The 16771-nt window shown below is 41.6% G+C and overlaps 1 protein-coding gene across 1 annotated transcript; it reads right to left on the bottom strand.

Annotated features, from left to right (window-relative positions):
• Positions 1–296: 296 nt before the first annotated feature.
• LOC115083601 (oocyte zinc finger protein XlCOF6-like) lies at positions 297–4675 on the bottom strand (the record flags this gene model as incomplete). Its single annotated transcript, XM_029587513.1, has 3 exons — positions 4385–4675; positions 931–2496; positions 297–763 (listed from the first exon to the last, which is right to left on the bottom strand). Coding segments are annotated over exons 1-3 (2067 nt in total), but the record flags the coding sequence as incomplete, so codon positions are not given.
• Between the last annotated feature and the right edge of the window lie 12096 nt (positions 4676–16771).

Genomic DNA, 16771 nt, shown 5'->3' with positions numbered 1-16771 from the left:
TGCATCAACAGTACTGTTGCAACTCCAACATTACTCTCTGCATAAAAGGTACTCATGCAACTCCAACATTACTCTCTGCATCAATGGCAGGGGGTGGCAGGAAATTGGAATCAAGCAGTTACCAAGGGCCCTCAAGTTGGCAGTTGGTGAAACAGATAAGTATGGGAAAATAAGTGTGAGAGCTTGCTGGGCAGATTGGAAGGGCTATTTGGTCTTTTTTTGCCGTCATTTCTATATTTCTATGAGAATAGTCGCTCCCCTGTGTGGATTCTCGTGTGTCTTGTGAGGGCACCCTTCTCAGTGAAGCTTTTATTACATTCACTACATGAGAATGGTCGCTCCCCTGTGTGGATTCTCATGTGACTTGTGAGGGCACCCTTCTCAGTGAATCTTTTATTACATTCACTACATGAGAATGGTCGCTCCCCTGTGTGGATTCTCATGTGACGTGTGAGGGCACCCTTCTCAGTGAATCTTTTATTACATTCACTACATGAGAATGGTCGCTCCCCTGTGTGGATTCTCATGTGATTTGTGAGGGCACGCTTCTCAGTGAATCTTTTATTACATTCACTACATGAGAATGGTCCCTCACCTGTGTGGATTCTCATGTGACTTGTGAGGGCACTCTTCACAGGGAAGCTTTTATTACATTCAGTACATGAGAATGGTCGCTCCCCTGTATGGATTCTCATGTGTTTTATGAGGGCACACTTCACAGTGAAGCTTTTACTACATTCAGTACATGAGAATGGTCGCTCCCCTGTGTGGATTTTCATGTGACTTGTGAGGGCACCCTTCTCAGTGAAGCTTTATTACATTCACTACATGAGAATGGTCGCTCCCCTGTGTGGATTCTCATGTGACTTATGAGGGCACCCTTCTCAGTGAAGCTTTTATTACATTCACTACACGAGAATAGTCCCTCACCTGTGTGGATTCTCATGTGATGTGTGAGGGCACTCTTCTTAGGGAAGCTTTTATTACATTCAGTACATGAGAATGGTCGCTCCCCTGTGTGGATTCTCATGTGTTTTGTGAGGGCACCCTTTTCAGTGAATCTTTTATTACATTCACTACATGAGAATGGCCTCTCCCCTGTGTGGATTCTTATGTGACTTGTCAGGGCACTCTTCTTAGGGAAGCTTTTATTACATTCAGTACATGAGAATGGTCGCTCCCCTGTGTGGATTTTCATGTGTTTTGTGAGGGCACCCTTCTCAGTGAAGCTTTTACTACATTCAGTACATGAGAATAGTCGCTCACCTGTGTGGTTTCTCATGTGTTTTGTGAGGGCACCCTTCTCAGTGAAGCTTTTATTACATTCACTACATGAGAATAGTCTCTTAGCAGTGTGGATTCTCATGTGTTTTGTGAGCTTACCCTTCACACTGAATCTTTTATTACATTCAGTACATGAGAACGGTAGCTCCCCTGTGTGGATTCTTATATGACTTGTGAGGGCACTCTTTACAGTGAATCTTTTATTACACTCACTACATGAGAATAGTCTCTCATCAGTGTGGATTCTCATGTGTGTGGTGAGGGTACTCTTCACAGAGAAGCTTTTATTACATTCACTACATGAGAATAGTCTCTTCGCAGTGTGGATTCTCATGTGTGTTGTAAGGGTGCTCTTCATAGTGAATCTTTTATTACATTCAGTACACATGTATGGTCTTTCACCTTTGTGGATTTTCTGGTGATGGGCGAGTAGTGTTTTGCTAATGAAATGTTTTCCACATTCAGTACAGGAGAATGATCTCTTCCCTGTGTGGACGCGCTGGTGCACCATTAGCGTGTCCTTACGACTGAAACTTTTCCCACACTCTGCGCAAGTAAAGCGTTTGTTTCTAGTGTGGATTTGCTGGGGTGGTGTGAGGTTTTTCTTTCTAACAAAACATTTTCCACCTTTAGTCCAAGAGAAGGGTTTTACTCCAGTGTGGATTTTGGGATGTAATTTTAGCTTATACTTACTAATTAAATTTTTCCTCCAATCATTGGAAGGGAAGGGTTGCTCTAATTTAAGTCTGCTGAGGTGCACTTTTAGATTTTTCTTCTGCTTGAAGATTTTCCCACGTTTACTGCATAGAAACGGTGGTTGGAGTGGGTGGGATTTCTGGTGCAATATTAAATGTGATTCCTTATGAAAGCTTTTACCACAGGAGTCACACAGAAAGGATTTCTTCCCTTTCCCCTCCCTCTGGTGAAGGTCAGACATCTTTTGACCACTGTTATTACTCTGGAATGGTCTCTCTGTGCTCACGGGTCTCGAGTGCTGAGGGACGACTTTGACCTCCATCGCCCATGCTGTGACTCCATCGCGTGAGTATCCTGCAGGGTCTGTCTGCCTCTTCTCTGACTCTTGCTGACTATTCCTTGTGTTGTTCCTCTCAGTCCCCTGCGAAACATTAAAAAAGGCATTCCCTGATCCTTCTTCAATAGGATGTTCTTCTCGATTCTCCTCCTTTCTGTGCTGTGTGACCTCATCACTTGCTGTTGATAGAAGACGACATTAATCATGTATTAGTGACCATGCAAATGGATCTGGGTTTCTGATCCTATAAGCACTGCTCTGGCAGTGTCACACAGTGATACCACTGGGGACCATGAAAAACATCTAACAATGGGGTTTGCACCAAAAGCCTTATGAGATGAGCTCCTAAATATGTATAACCTAGAGGAGAGGAGAAAGGGGGAGATATGATAGAGACACTTACATACCTGAAAGGTAATAATGCTCAAGAAGTAAACTTCTTTTGAATGCAAAATAATTTGTAGAGCAAAGGTCATGATATAAAGTGCCCAGGGGGGGACTAGGAATAATATCAAGAGCTGTTTCTTCACAGAAAGTGTGGTGGATGCCCGGAATTACCTCATGGAAGTGTTGGAGATGAAAACTGTAACAGAATATTAAAATAACCGTGGGATAAACACAGAAGCGAAAGAAGATGGATAGAATGAGAGATAAGAGGTTAGGCACGAAGGCAAGCTTGCAGGAAACAGAGCGGATACACCATAGATAAAACATGAGAGGGAGAGAAGAGGGAGGAGAGTGGGCGTAGGATAAGCTTGGACGGGAAGGATGAGAGTTACCACGGAGAGACAGGACTGAGATTGATATCCAGAGAAGGGCAGATGTGATGACAGGAAAGACAGTGAGATTCTCTTAGGGTGAGAGGTGATGGCTTAATGAGAGGAAGAAATCTTTGTAAAGCAATGGACAAAACAGAAGACAGAATGGCCAAGGAGGTGGAGAATATGGGAGGCTGACAGTGCACCTGATGTTCCCAATGGACAGAAGTGGGGAATGAGATTGGGTAGGGTCAGCGTCAGAAGAGGAAGGAGAATGGATCCATTAGTAGGGGAGAAGGGAAAAATGGCCATGAGACAGCTAGAAGTATGCAGACAAGCTGAAACCTCCCTATTATATCAGTGCATGGCTAAGTATGTCACAGGGTAATGACAGTCATGAAGCAAGCTCAGACCTCTTGTATCCTGCTGTTCATATTCAGCTAATTGTAAAACAAGAATGCACGCGACCCTACGTGCACCTGGGGGCGAGTGAGCAAAGCTATGGTGGAGTTTTAAATCACGTGCACAAGTACATGTGTATGATGTAAAATACGCCCAGCACGTGTACTCGAGCAGAGGTAAAGCACATTTCTTCCTTAAGAATTTGTTGGCTTTAATGCGTACAGGGAAGAGGATTTTAAAACATGCTCAGGTTAAAACCATTCCCAGTTTTACCCATTAGCGCACCAGTATGCCCAATCTATCTTAGGGGCATCCAGACCCTTCTAGTTCTTCATCCTGCACTCCTCCCAGTTGAGCAAGACCCCTCACCCTATCGTGTTAATCCTAAAAAGTGATTTCTGCAGACTTACACCTCACCAGGAGCACGAGGAAATATACGCAGCTAACAGTGCGCCACGAGCAGCGGCCGCCAGATTTACACACTTAACTGCTGGCCCCGCCCCTTTTTTTTAGCACACGCAAGTAATTAGAAGCTTTTGAAATTCATGTCGCTCACGTGTGGCCAAGTATTTATATTTTATTGCGATTAACGCTTTTAAAATTTGGCCCATTCAATTCTGTAACAAGGCAGGTGGGATCAGTAGTCCTGGTTCTGCTGAGGGCTCAGTCAAGTCCCTTGAGAAACTTTGTGGATGCTCCCCAGCAGGTGCCTCATGTAAGACATCTGAGATAAATTCCTAGACTGCCTCACAGGGGCCGTCTCACGTGAAAAGATCCAAACAACCAATCTCAGGTGCCAGCTCAGACACAGAGCAATGCTGGAGCTGGAGTCAGGAGAAAATTCACAAATGACCTTCAGTAAATCAGCCCTTGAGTCCACTAAACATGCAGATAATGCAATTTTTACCTAGGGAGATGAGGGTCTCATAATTCTCCTTCATCACGTCCCTGTAAAGCTCCTTCTGCCCTTCATCTAAAAACCCCCATTCCTCCTGGGAGAAATAGACAGCGATGTCCTCAAACTTCACCCGCACCTGAAACACAAATTAGAAACACTCAATGACACCTGGAGGGGCTTAGGATGCTTTAGATCTCAGCTGGATTTATTCTCACATTCAACCATTGAAAAGAGGAAACCAGAACCCCTCTTCCCCATGAAATTCCAAATTTGTTCCCTCTGTGTTGCCCCTAGAATCAGTTTCCTCCATAGACCCCAGGGTTTTTCAAATCAAACTGGAAAACATTCTCTAATACCAGAGACAGAGAATATGAAATGTCATTGCGTGGATAAATCACATTATAATAAAAAGGAAGCTATAAGAGCATTATCCAGAACATCAGGAACATCTGGTTCTATTCCATCAGAAGGACTCACTGTGCTAAATCCTAACAGGGCAGGAAGAGTTTGGTGTCCTGGGCAGTGACATATCTCCCACTGTGATGTACGAATTCTCTATTCAGGGGCGTTGCAAGCCATGGCCACATAGGGATCGTGCCCCAAATCTCAAAGAGCCGTTTAGTTTCCTTCTCTGCAGGGAAAAGGAAAGGAGAAATTAATACTTACCTGATAATTTCCTTTCTTCTGCATTCAGGCAGGTCAATCCACACAAATGGGTTATGTACCTCTACCAGCAGGTGGAACATAAGAACATAGAAAATGCCATACTGGGTCAGACCAAGGGTCCATCAAGCCCAGCATCCTGTTTCCAACAGTGGCCAATCCAGGCTATAAGAACCTGGCAAGTACCCAAAAACTAAGTCTATTCCATGTAACCATTGCTAATGGCAGTGGCTATTCTCTAAGTGAACTTAATAGCAGGTAATTGACTTCTCCTCCAAGAACTTATCCAATCCTTTTTTAAACACAGCTATACTAACTGCACGAACCACATTCTCTGGCAACAAATTCCAGAGTTTAATTGTGTGTTGAGTAAAAAAGAACTTTCTCCGATTAGTTTTAAATGTGCCCCATGCTAACTTCATGGAGTGCCCCCTAGTCTTTCTACTATCCGAAAGAGTAAATAACCGATTCACATCTACCCGTTCTAGACCTCTCATGATTTTAAACACCTCTATCATATCCCCCCTCAGTCGTCTCTTCTCCAAGCTGAAAAGTCCTAACCTCTTTAGTCTTTCCTCATAGGGGAGTTGTTCCATTCCCCTTATCATTTTGGTAGCTCTTCTCTGTACCTTCTCCATCGCAATTATATCTTTTTTGAGATGCGGTGACCAGAATTGTACACAGTATTCAAGGTGCGGTCTCACCATGGAGCGATACAGAGGCATTATGCCATTTTCCGTTTTATTCACCATTCCTTTTCTAATATTTCCCAACATTCTGTTTGCTTTTTTGACTGCTGCAGCACACTGCACCGACGATTTCAATGTGTTATCCACTATGACACCTAGATCTCTTTCTTGGGTTGTAGCACCTAATATGGAACCCAACATTGTGTAATTATAGCATGGGTTATTTTTTCCTATATGCATCACCTTGCACTTATCCACATTAAATTTCATCTGCCATTTGGATGCCCAATTTTCCAGTCTCACAAGGTCTTCCTGCAATTTATCACAATCTGCTTGTGATTTAACTACTCTGAACAATTTTGTGTCATCTGCAAATTTGATTATCTCACTCGTCGTATTTCTTTCCAGATCATTTATAAATATATTGAACAGTAAGGGTCCCAATACAGATCCCTGAGGCACTCCACTGTCCACTCCCTTCCACTGAGAAAATTGCCCATTCAATCCTACTCTCTGTTTCCTGTCTTTTAGCCAGTTTGCAATCCACGAAAGGACATCGCCACCTATCCCATGACTTTTTACTTTTCCTAGAAGCCTCTCATGAGGAACTTTCTCAAACGCCTTCTGAAAATCCAAGTATAACTACATCTACCGGTTCACCTTTATCCACATGTTTATTAACTCCTTCAAAAAAGTGAAGCAGATTTGTGAGGCAAGACTTGCCCTGGGTAAAGCCATGCTGACTTTGTTCCATTAAACCATGTCTTTCTATATGTTCTGTGATTTTGATGTTTCGAACACTTTTCACTATTTTTCCTGGCACTGAAGTCAGGCTAACCGGTCTGTAGTTTCCCGGATCACCCCTGGAGCCCTTTTTAAATATTGGGGTTACATTAGCTAACCTCCAATCTTCAGGTACAATGGATGATTTTAATGCTAGGTTACAAATGTTTACTAATAGGTCTGAAATTTCATTTTTTAGTTCCTTCAGAACTCTGGGGTGCATACCATCCGGTCCAGGTGATTTACTAGTCTTCAGTTTGTCAATCAGGCCTACCACATCTTCTAGGTTCACCGTGATTTGATTCAGTCCATCTGAATCATTACCCATGAAAACCTTCTCCATTACGGGTACATCCCCAACATCCTCTTCAGAATAAAGCTGACAAGGATATATAGGCCTGTCCTGACCTCTCTGGAAAAGCCAAACTGTGGACAAACTGATTATACTTAAACATAACCACTTATGCTTCCAACCAATTGAGAACACTGAGCTCAGTCCAAAGAGCTAACATTTACTAAGCTAAGGAGCTGGTCAAGACACTAATCCTCAAACGAGTACCAGATATAGTACTCAGCGTCGTCTGTACCTAGAAGACAAACTGAAAGCAAGATGGCAGTCAAGGATGGATTGTAGATAAGCCTGCCTTCCTTAAAGGAAAGGAAATTTTTTATTTTATTTTAATTTTATCACATAAGTAGGAATTTCTCTTTCCTGTTTCACTCAGGCAGGCCCAATCCACACCAGTGTGATGTATTAATGCTGCCCAGGGACTCAGCAGCATCGCACATGCTAAGGCCGGCATCTTCCTGAGCCCAAACGACCACGCAGAATGCCTGAAAGGGTGTGTAAGGACGACCACTGATGACTTCCATAATCCAATAACGGACTATAGTTGCCCGTGCCACTGGCTCACCCTGTATACCTCCGCCATGGAGCACAGTTGACCAGACTGACTGAGAGTATTAATAACCTCCAAGGACTGCATCAGATGCCACTTGACAGCCAGAGCATGCAAGAGACGATATTCACTCTCCTCTGTACTCCTCTCCAGTGTGACAGGGAAATAAATAGAGTCAAATGAAATTCCAAACCACTTTGGGCCAAAAGAAGGCAGAGTCCGAAGCTGTACCGCACCCAGAGGCACAGGCAGTAACGGCTCACGGCAAGAAAAAGCCTGCAGCTCGGAAACTCGACGTCCTGAGCAGATTACCTTGAAGACTGTTTTTCTAGGGTTAAGAACCTTCATGAAGAAGCTATGTTGCAGTTGAAAAGGTAAAACTTGAAAGGAATCTACAATCAGATTAAATTACCATAAGGACACTGGTAGCCACTGAGAGGAGAGGATCATCTTGCTGATGACTGAAAGGAATCAGTAAGTTTTTGCTTGGGACATTGTCTTTTTCAAACGTATTGGGGCAAAGTTAACTATTTGGGAATATTATTAGTGTGTTTGTGCTTTAATAGTTAGTAAAGCAGCAAATAAACAAGTTAGACTGTTTGTATTTTTAAATGGTCAGTAAGTAAGGCAGCTAGTAAGCAGTAGTTAGTGTGTTTATTTTTAAAGTCTGTAAAGCAACTAGTAAGCAGAACTGAATGTTTGTATTAAAAAAAAAAAAAAAGTAGCCAGAAGCTAGAAATAAGCTAGGAGCAGTGTATATCTAAGTAAAAGTTTGAAAAGTTCAGTTACTCACCTTGGAAAGGTGTGAGGTAAGGTTTGATTAGGTACCAACATTTGATAATCAAGAAACAGTGAGTCACTCTGGCTGACTAACTTAAGTTAGACTGTTTGGATTTCCCAACCCTCCTACCCCTTGCCCACCCAGCCCTAGCTCATCCTTTAATTTATAGGCAGGTGCCACTTCACAAAAAAAAAAAAAAAAAAAGAACACCAAAAACTTTACTGAGAGTTTGATCAGTCCCTTGTAGACCACTACCAGACATATAGTGAATTCACTAATACATTTAAAGGATGTTAATTAGACACATTCCTACTCCCATAGCAACCTAAAACTTAACTAGGAACTGAACAAAACTGAGATGAAGGCAGCAGCCCAGCAGCAAGAGGGGGGCTTCCCAGTCTTTTGCATCGACTGTCAGATGTATGATTTTTTATCCAACGGTGAGAAATTGTACATGTGCATGCGATGCAAAGAGCTCCTGGCTCTCGGAGAATGAGTCCGATCTCTGGAGGCTAGAGTGGCCAGACCTGGAGGAGCTGAGGCAGACAGAGAGGTATATAGATGAGACCCTTCAGGAACATAGTAGCCAAGCCCAACTTCAGACTGGCAGCCTGGTGCTGCCTTGGAGGAAGAAGGTCTCATGATTGGAGAGCATCAACCGGGTGCAGCAGGAAAGGATCCTTGTAGCAAGGACCTGCTCTCCAGGTGATGCATTGTCCTTTCGCACCAAGGATATCTCCCCAAGGCCTACTGCCCAGGAGGGAAGGGTTAGGTCGGCCATCATAGTTGGTGATTCGATTATTAGGAATGTAGATAGCTGGGTGGCTGGTGGGCATGAGGATCGCCTGGTAACATGCCTACCTGGTGCAAAGGTGGCGGACCTCACGCGTCACCTAGATAGGATTTTAGACAGTGCTGGGAGGAGCCGGCTGCGTGGTACATGTGGGCACCAACGACATAGGAAAATGTGGGAGGCAGGTTCTGGAAGCCAAATTTAGGCTCTTTAGGTAGAAAGCTTAATCCAGAACCTCCAGGGTAGCATTCTCTGAAATGTTCCCTATTCCACATGCAGATCACCAGAGGCAGGCAGAGCTCCGGAGTCTCAATGCGTGGATGAGACAATGGTGCAAGGAAGAGGGATCCAGTTTTGTTAGGAAACTGGGGAACCTTTTAGGGAAGGGGGAGTCTCTTCCGAAGGGATGGGCTCCACCTTAACCAGGGTGGAACCAGACTGCTGGTGCTAACCTTTAAAAAGGAGATAGCAGCTTTTAAACTAGAACAAAGGGGAAAGCCGACAGTCGCCTCAGCAGCGCATGGTTCGGAGAGAGGTATCTTCAAAGGTTACTACTGATGCATTAGAATTAGGGCATCCCGACAGTGAGGTTCCAATAATAAGAAAAGTAGTCCAAGTGCCTGTAACTAAAAACTCATCTGAGCTAAAAAATTCTAACTTATCCCTAAGACCAGTTACTGTCAGAGAAAGGTTGTGTTTGTGTTAATTGTAATAAGGAATAATCGTATTGCTAAAGTTCTGTGAGTTCACATACTGTTTATGTAATGGTTGTTGATGATGTAAACCGGAGTGAAGGCAGCTAGCTATACCTCGGTATAAAAAACAGTTTTAAATAAAAAAAAATAAAATAAAAAGCAGAATGGAAAATACAAACAAAAAACAAACTTTGAAATGTTGTATGCTAATGCCAGAAGTCTAAGAAGTAAGATGGGAGAATTAGAATGTATAGCAGTGAATGATGACAGACTTTAATTGGCATCTCAGAGACATGGTGGAAGGAGGACAACTAATGGAACAGTGCTATACCAGGGTACAATTATATCGCAATTGACAGAGAGGAGCACCCAGGAGGCGATGTGGTTGCTTTTATGTCCGGGGATGGCATAGAGTCCAACAGGATAAACATACTGCATGAGACTAAAGGCAAAATTGAATCTTTATGGGTAGAAATCCCTTGGTGTCGGGGAAGACTATCGTGATAGGAGTATACTACCGTCCACCTGGTCAAGATGGTGAGACGGGGGGAGTCCGAGGAGAGGAGAAAGAGGGAGAGGACTTTCCAACTCGTACCAGCACTCAGAGAGGCCTACCTCGGTGCTCCCTAGGAGGTGAGATACCCGGAAACATCCCAAGTGCCTGCCACGGGCGTAGCGGAGAGGCGGAGCCTGAGTGACATCAGCAGGAAGTGCCTGGAGCTATAAGTTGGGGCGACAGATGGCGCACCACCGCCATCTGCGCGCTACCTAAGCGTGCGCTCCGTAAGGGCGCGCGGCTTGGTCCGGCTAGGCCGGCGAAGGCTGCCGGGACTCTTGAAGTGCGGCTTGTGAGGAGGACTCTCTTCAGCTGGAAACTCTTCTAAGTATAGTTTTGGTAAATTCAGGATAAGTTACTATCTTGCATAAACTGTTTGCTTTTGTACCATAATCTTAGTACGATATGCCTCACTCTAAACGTAAAGGAAGGGTCAGACAGGAAGCCTTAACCCCTGTGAGACCAACCTCTATTCAAACAGCTATTACAGGATATTACCCAGTGGCAGAAATGATAGCCTCGGAGTATCCCATTGAAGGAGGAAGTGGTGAGCAGCCACCTCTCCTTCCGGGAGAAGTAAGTCTAAGTCCCGGGGCGCCATACCACCTTTCCCCCTCCTGTAGCGCTGCGTCCGACCATGAAATAGGCTCACCCCCCTCGCGGGATGCGCTTGATGGGATTGAGTCCGATTAAGGAGTTCGTGCCGTAGGAGAGTCAGTGCATGTTGAGCAGGGAGATGTTATACTCCCTACTTCGGGGGAGGGACCTAGTAGGGTTAGTACACCTACTAGTAGGAAAGATTCAAATTTACCCATGGAGGCTAGTGCTAGACAAGAATCACCCATAAATAATTTAGATAATCCAGTACAAGGTGTGTTTTCAGGAAGTTCTTCAAATATAATCCAAATATCATCCATCATTCTTTCTAAGCTAGACTATTGCAATTCCCTGCTACTTGGTATACCCGCCAACACCATCAAACCATTACAGATGGTTCAGAATTCAGCGGCTAGAATTCTAACTAGCACTAACAAAAAAGATCATATCACCCCAATCCTCCGGAACTTACATTGGGCTCCCCATTAAACAAAGGATACTCTATAAGGTACTCACTATCATCCATAAAGCGACAAACAACTAGCTCCCATCACATTAAGCTCGCAACTACAACTACACACTTCCTCCAGACCCATCAGAAGCGCATACAGAGGAACACTGCCTTGCTCCACAAATAAAATCATCATTGAGCAAACGAGCGCTATCTTCAGCAGGCCCACACCTATGGAACACGCTTCCCCAGATCTTAGACTAGAACCCAGTCATCAAGAATTCAAAAAAGACTGAAGACTTTTCTCTTCCAACAAGCTTTCCCAGACGCTTAAGTTGGACAGACAGACTCCCTAATTACTAAGTATCCTAATTACCCTAATTATGGTCACTGTATTCCAGTACTACTTCTAAAATATCTACAACTGGACAATTATCTTTGAGATCAAAAATTTACTTTATTTCATATATATATTTGGCATTGCTCATATTATATTTATTGCTATGTTAATAGTTATACTGCTTATATAATATATTATATTTCTTTACTTATTACTATTTATTACCAGTTAAACTATTATTTCTTTATTTAGCTCTATGTTAAATTGTCAACCAGTGTATACTGTTCCATATGTTTCCACTGTTCCATGTAAAGCTCAGCTCCCTGTTGAGCAGTTTCTTCGTTTTATGTAAACCGGAGTGATTTGTAGTTCCCTACAAGAACTTCGGTATATAAAAATTAAAAATAAATAAATAAATAAATATAACAATGGATTACAATCTGGCATTGCTATAATTGTTTTACAAAAGAACATTGTAAGTTTAAATACTAACATTAAGATATGCAAGCTGTTTTGCTTAACATAAATCCAACAGTGACAAGTCAGGCTGAGAAAAATGAATAAAATAGAACAAGAAATAACGCAGATAAAATCAATACAAACAACAATTATTCAAGGTGAAAATCTGTTATTAAAGAGAACTGAAGGTATAGAGAAACTCTATCAAGTATACTAACTTGAGAATTGTAAATTTTCCGAAGTGTAAATTGATTTCTCCTTGTGAGCAATTAAAAACTATTGTTCAGAAATACTATCAATGTCAGGAGAAGATTTTCCTTCAATTTATAATGCCTACTTTATCAGTTGGAAAAATGAAGTTTAATAGCACAAAATGAGGTAGAAACATCACTCAATGTTACAGAGTTAATAGAATCATCTTTCAGTTCCCAGGTAGAGAAGCGAGCCACTCTGTTGGTTAAATTTAAACAGATGTCTGATAGAGATAACATTTTGAAAATGTTCTTAGTAAAGAGAACCTCTCTATACTTGGGACAGAAAGTGTGGATATATCCAGATTTATCTAAAGATACTCAATTGAGAAGAAAAAGGTTTTTGACTTTAGTTAATCAGGCTAGGACATTTGGGTTACAAATTAAATTGAGATTTCCCTGTAAATGCATAATGTACAATGGGGGTGAAAGATATGTATATTGTGAACCAGAACAATTGGAGAGATTCTTGGAAGCACAAGGAAGCCAGGGTGAAGAATAGAATCTATTACCTATATATGGCATAGCTAAAATGTTCTTTTCCACTTCTCTTTATCTGAGATAGTAGTAACAGTATTTACTTGTTATTTCTTCTTTATTATACTGCTCATATCAGGACTTCCTAATTTTAGTATTTTGGTAATTTCATATTTGAAGGTTATTAATTTGTGTGTTTTCAATATGTACAAAGTTAATAATGACCAGGGGTTATTTAAACCTTCTTCTCTGTTATATATTCATTCAATTGTAAGATTGGCCGATATTTTTTGTTTTTTTGTTTGTGAAAACATCATAAATAAAAAAAAAAAAAAGATGGTGAGACTGGACAGTGAACACCCTGCTACGAGAAATTAACCCTGGGAAGCCCCCCCCCCTTACACAATTGGGTAAGTGCAGTATATAATGGGGAGACTTTCAATTCCCATATTGACTGGGTAAATGTATCATCGGGACACACTACAGAGATAAATGTTCCTGGTTGGAATAAATGATAGCTTTATGGAGCAATTGGTTCAGGAACCGACGAGAGAGGGAGCAATTTGGGAGCAATTTTAGATCTAATTCTGAGTGGAGCACAGGATTTGGTGAGAGAGGTAACTGTGGTGGGGCCGCTTGGCAATAGTGATCATAATATGATCAAATTTGAATTAATGACTGGAAGAGGAACAGTATGCAAAATCCACGGCTCTCGTGCTAAACTTTCAAAAGGGAAACTTTGATAAAATGAGAAAAAGTGTTAGAAAAAAGCTGAAAGGAGCAGCTACAAAAGTAAAAGAAAATGTGCAAGAGGCGTGGTCACTGTTAAAAAATACCATCCTAGAAGCACAGTCCAGATGTATTCCACACATTAAGAAAGGTGGAAAGAAGGCAAAACGATTACCGGCATGGTTAAAAGGGGAGGTGAAAGAAGCTATTTTAGCCAAAAGATCTTCATTCAAAAATTGGAAGAAGGATCCGACAGAAGAAGATAGAATAATGCATAAACGCTGGCAAGTTAAATGTAAGACATTGATAAGACATGCTAAGAGAGAATTTGAAAAGATGTTGGCCGTAGAGGCAAAAACTCACAGTAAAAACTTTTTAAAATATATCCGAAGCAGAAAGCCTGTGAGGGAATCAGTTGGACCGTTAGATGTTTGAGGGGTTAAAGGGGCACTTAGAGAAGATAAGGCCATCGCGGAAAGATTAAATGATTTATTTGCTTCGGTGTTTACTGAAGAGGATGTTGGGGAGGTACCCGTACTGGAGAAGGTTTTCATGGGTAATGATTCAGATGGACTGAATCAAATCACGGTGAACCTAGAAGATGTGGTAGACCTGATTGACAAACTGAAGAGTAGTAAATCACTTGGACCGGATGGTATACACCCGAGTTCTGAAGGAACTAAAAAATGAAATTTCAGACCTATTAGTAAACATTTGTAACCTAGCATTAAAATCATCCATTGTACCTGAAGACTGGAGGATAGCAAATGTAACCCCAATATTTAAAAAGGGCTCCAGGGGCGATCCGGGAAACTACAGACCGGTTAGCCTGACTTCAGTGCCAGGAAAAATAGTAGAAAGTGTTCTAAACATCAAAATCACAGAACATATAGAAAGACATAGTTTAATGGAACAAAGTCAGCATGGCTTTACCCAAGGCAAGTTTTGCCTCACAAATCTGCTTCACTTTTTGGAAGGAGTTAATAAACATGTGGATAAAGGTGAACTGGTAGATGTAGTATACATGGATTTTCAGAAGGTGTTTGAGAATGTTCCTCATGAGAGGCTTCTAGGAAAAGTAAAAAGTCATGGGATAGATGGCGATGTCCTTTCGTGGATTGCAAACTGGCTAAAAGACAGGAAACAGAGAGTAGGATTAAATGGACAATTTTCTCAGTGGAAGGGAGTGGGCAGTGGAGTGCCTCAGGGATCTGTATTGGGACCCTTACTTTTCAATATATTTATAAATGATCCGGAAAGAAATATGACGAGTGAGATAATCAAATTTGCAGATGATACAAAATTGTTCAGAGTAGTTAAATCACAAGCAAATTGTGATAAATTTCTGGAAGATCTTGTGGGGCTGGAAAATTGGGCATCAAAATGGCAGATGAAATTTAATGTGGATAAGTGCAAGGTGATGCATATAGGGAAAAATAACCCTTGGTATAGTTACACAATGTTAGGTTCTATATTAGGTGCTACAACCCAAGAAATAGATCTAGGCGTCTTAGTGGATAACACATTGAAATCGTCGGTTCAGTGTGCTGCGGCAAGCAAACAGAATGTTGGGAATTATTAGAAAGGGAATGGTGAATAAAATGGAAAATGTCATAATGCCTCTGTATCACTCCATGGTGAGACCGCACCTTTAATACAGTGTACAATTCTGGGCGCCGCATCTCAAAAAAGATATAATTGCGATGGAGAAGGTACAGAGAAGGGCTACCAAAATGATAAGGGGAATGGAACAGCTCTCCTATGAGGAAAGACTAAAGAGGTTAGGACTTTTCAGCTTGGAGAAGAGATGGCTGAGGGGGGATATGATAGAGGTGTTTAAAATCATGAGAGGTCTAGATCGGGTAGATGTGAATCGGTTATTTACTCTTTCGGATAATAGAAAGACTAGGGGGCACTCCATGAAGTTAGTATGGGGCACATTTAAAACTAATCGGAGAAAGTTCTTTTTCACTCAACGCACAATTAAACTCTGGAATTTGTTGCCAGAGGATGTGGTTAATGCAGTTAGTATAGCTGTGTTTAAAAAAGGATTGGATAAGTTCTTGGAGGAGAAGTCCATTACCTGCTATTAATTAAGTTGACTTGGAAAATAGCCACTGCTATTACTAGCAACGGTAACATGGAATAGACTTAGTTTTTGGGTACTTGCCAGGTTCTTATGGCCTGGATTGGCCACTGTTGTAAACAGGATGCTGGGCTTTATGGACCCTTGGTCTGACCCAGTATGGCATGTTCTTATGTCCTTCATGAACCGAGACACATCAGACAGGGAGACAAAAACCCACCAAGAACTCACCTCCTATATCAGGTGAGTGCTGCCACTTGAACCTTCAAGGAGTTAAGAGCCAAGAACAAAGAGTCCAATTCAAAACACTTTGCACTGTTCATAAACTAATAAACGACGAAAATGCCGACTGGCTAAACACTGCCCTACGATTACATGTCCCTCAAAGAAATCTCAGATCAGCGAATACTACTAACCATACCCTCAGTCAAAACAGCAAAATTGACCCAAGTTAGAGAGAGAGCGCTATCCTTGGCAGGACCGTTATTATGGATAACATTACCATTCGAGCTTAGACTTATGAAAGAACTAAAACTCTTCAAAAAGAGCTTAAAAACTTGGCTATTCAAAAAAGCATTTCACAGTGAGGTCGCCGAATAACAACAAATTCCTACAGCTGAAAGCCACCTATAAAAAGCAGAATGTTACTTTTTTGATTTAATCATAATTAAATTTTAAATTAAAACAGTTATCACATATGATTACCACAGTATCATATAAACAGTATCTCAAACACACTTCTCATTTAGAGTATATGAACTATGTAACCGTAAAATATTGGCACCCCATGGATAACTTAGAAAGCAAACCAAACCTATTTTGTGCCTAAATGTAAACCGTTGTGATGGTGCATCACTAAACGACAGTATAGAAAAGTTTTTAAATAAAATAAATAAATAAATAAGCCTTTAAGCAATCTATCCTGAAAAATTCCAAAATTAATCAAATTTCCACTTTGAGAGGCTGAGAACCTCGCTCCTCACACAAGGCCTCAAAAACTCGCCCAACTCTCACATAAGCCCGAGATATAGAAATATTGGAGAAATTACTTACCTGATAATTTCGTTTTTCTTAGTGTAGACAGATGGACTCAGGACCAATGGGTTTAGTGTACTCGTGCTAGAGAAGGAGACGGATCAGATTTCAA

The sequence above is a fragment of the Rhinatrema bivittatum genome, chromosome 2 (assembly GCF_901001135.1).
Source record: "Rhinatrema bivittatum chromosome 2, aRhiBiv1.1, whole genome shotgun sequence".
NCBI classification, from domain to species: Eukaryota; Metazoa; Chordata; class Amphibia; order Gymnophiona; family Rhinatrematidae; genus Rhinatrema; species Rhinatrema bivittatum.
This window is presented reverse-complemented; position numbering and strand designations above follow the sequence as displayed.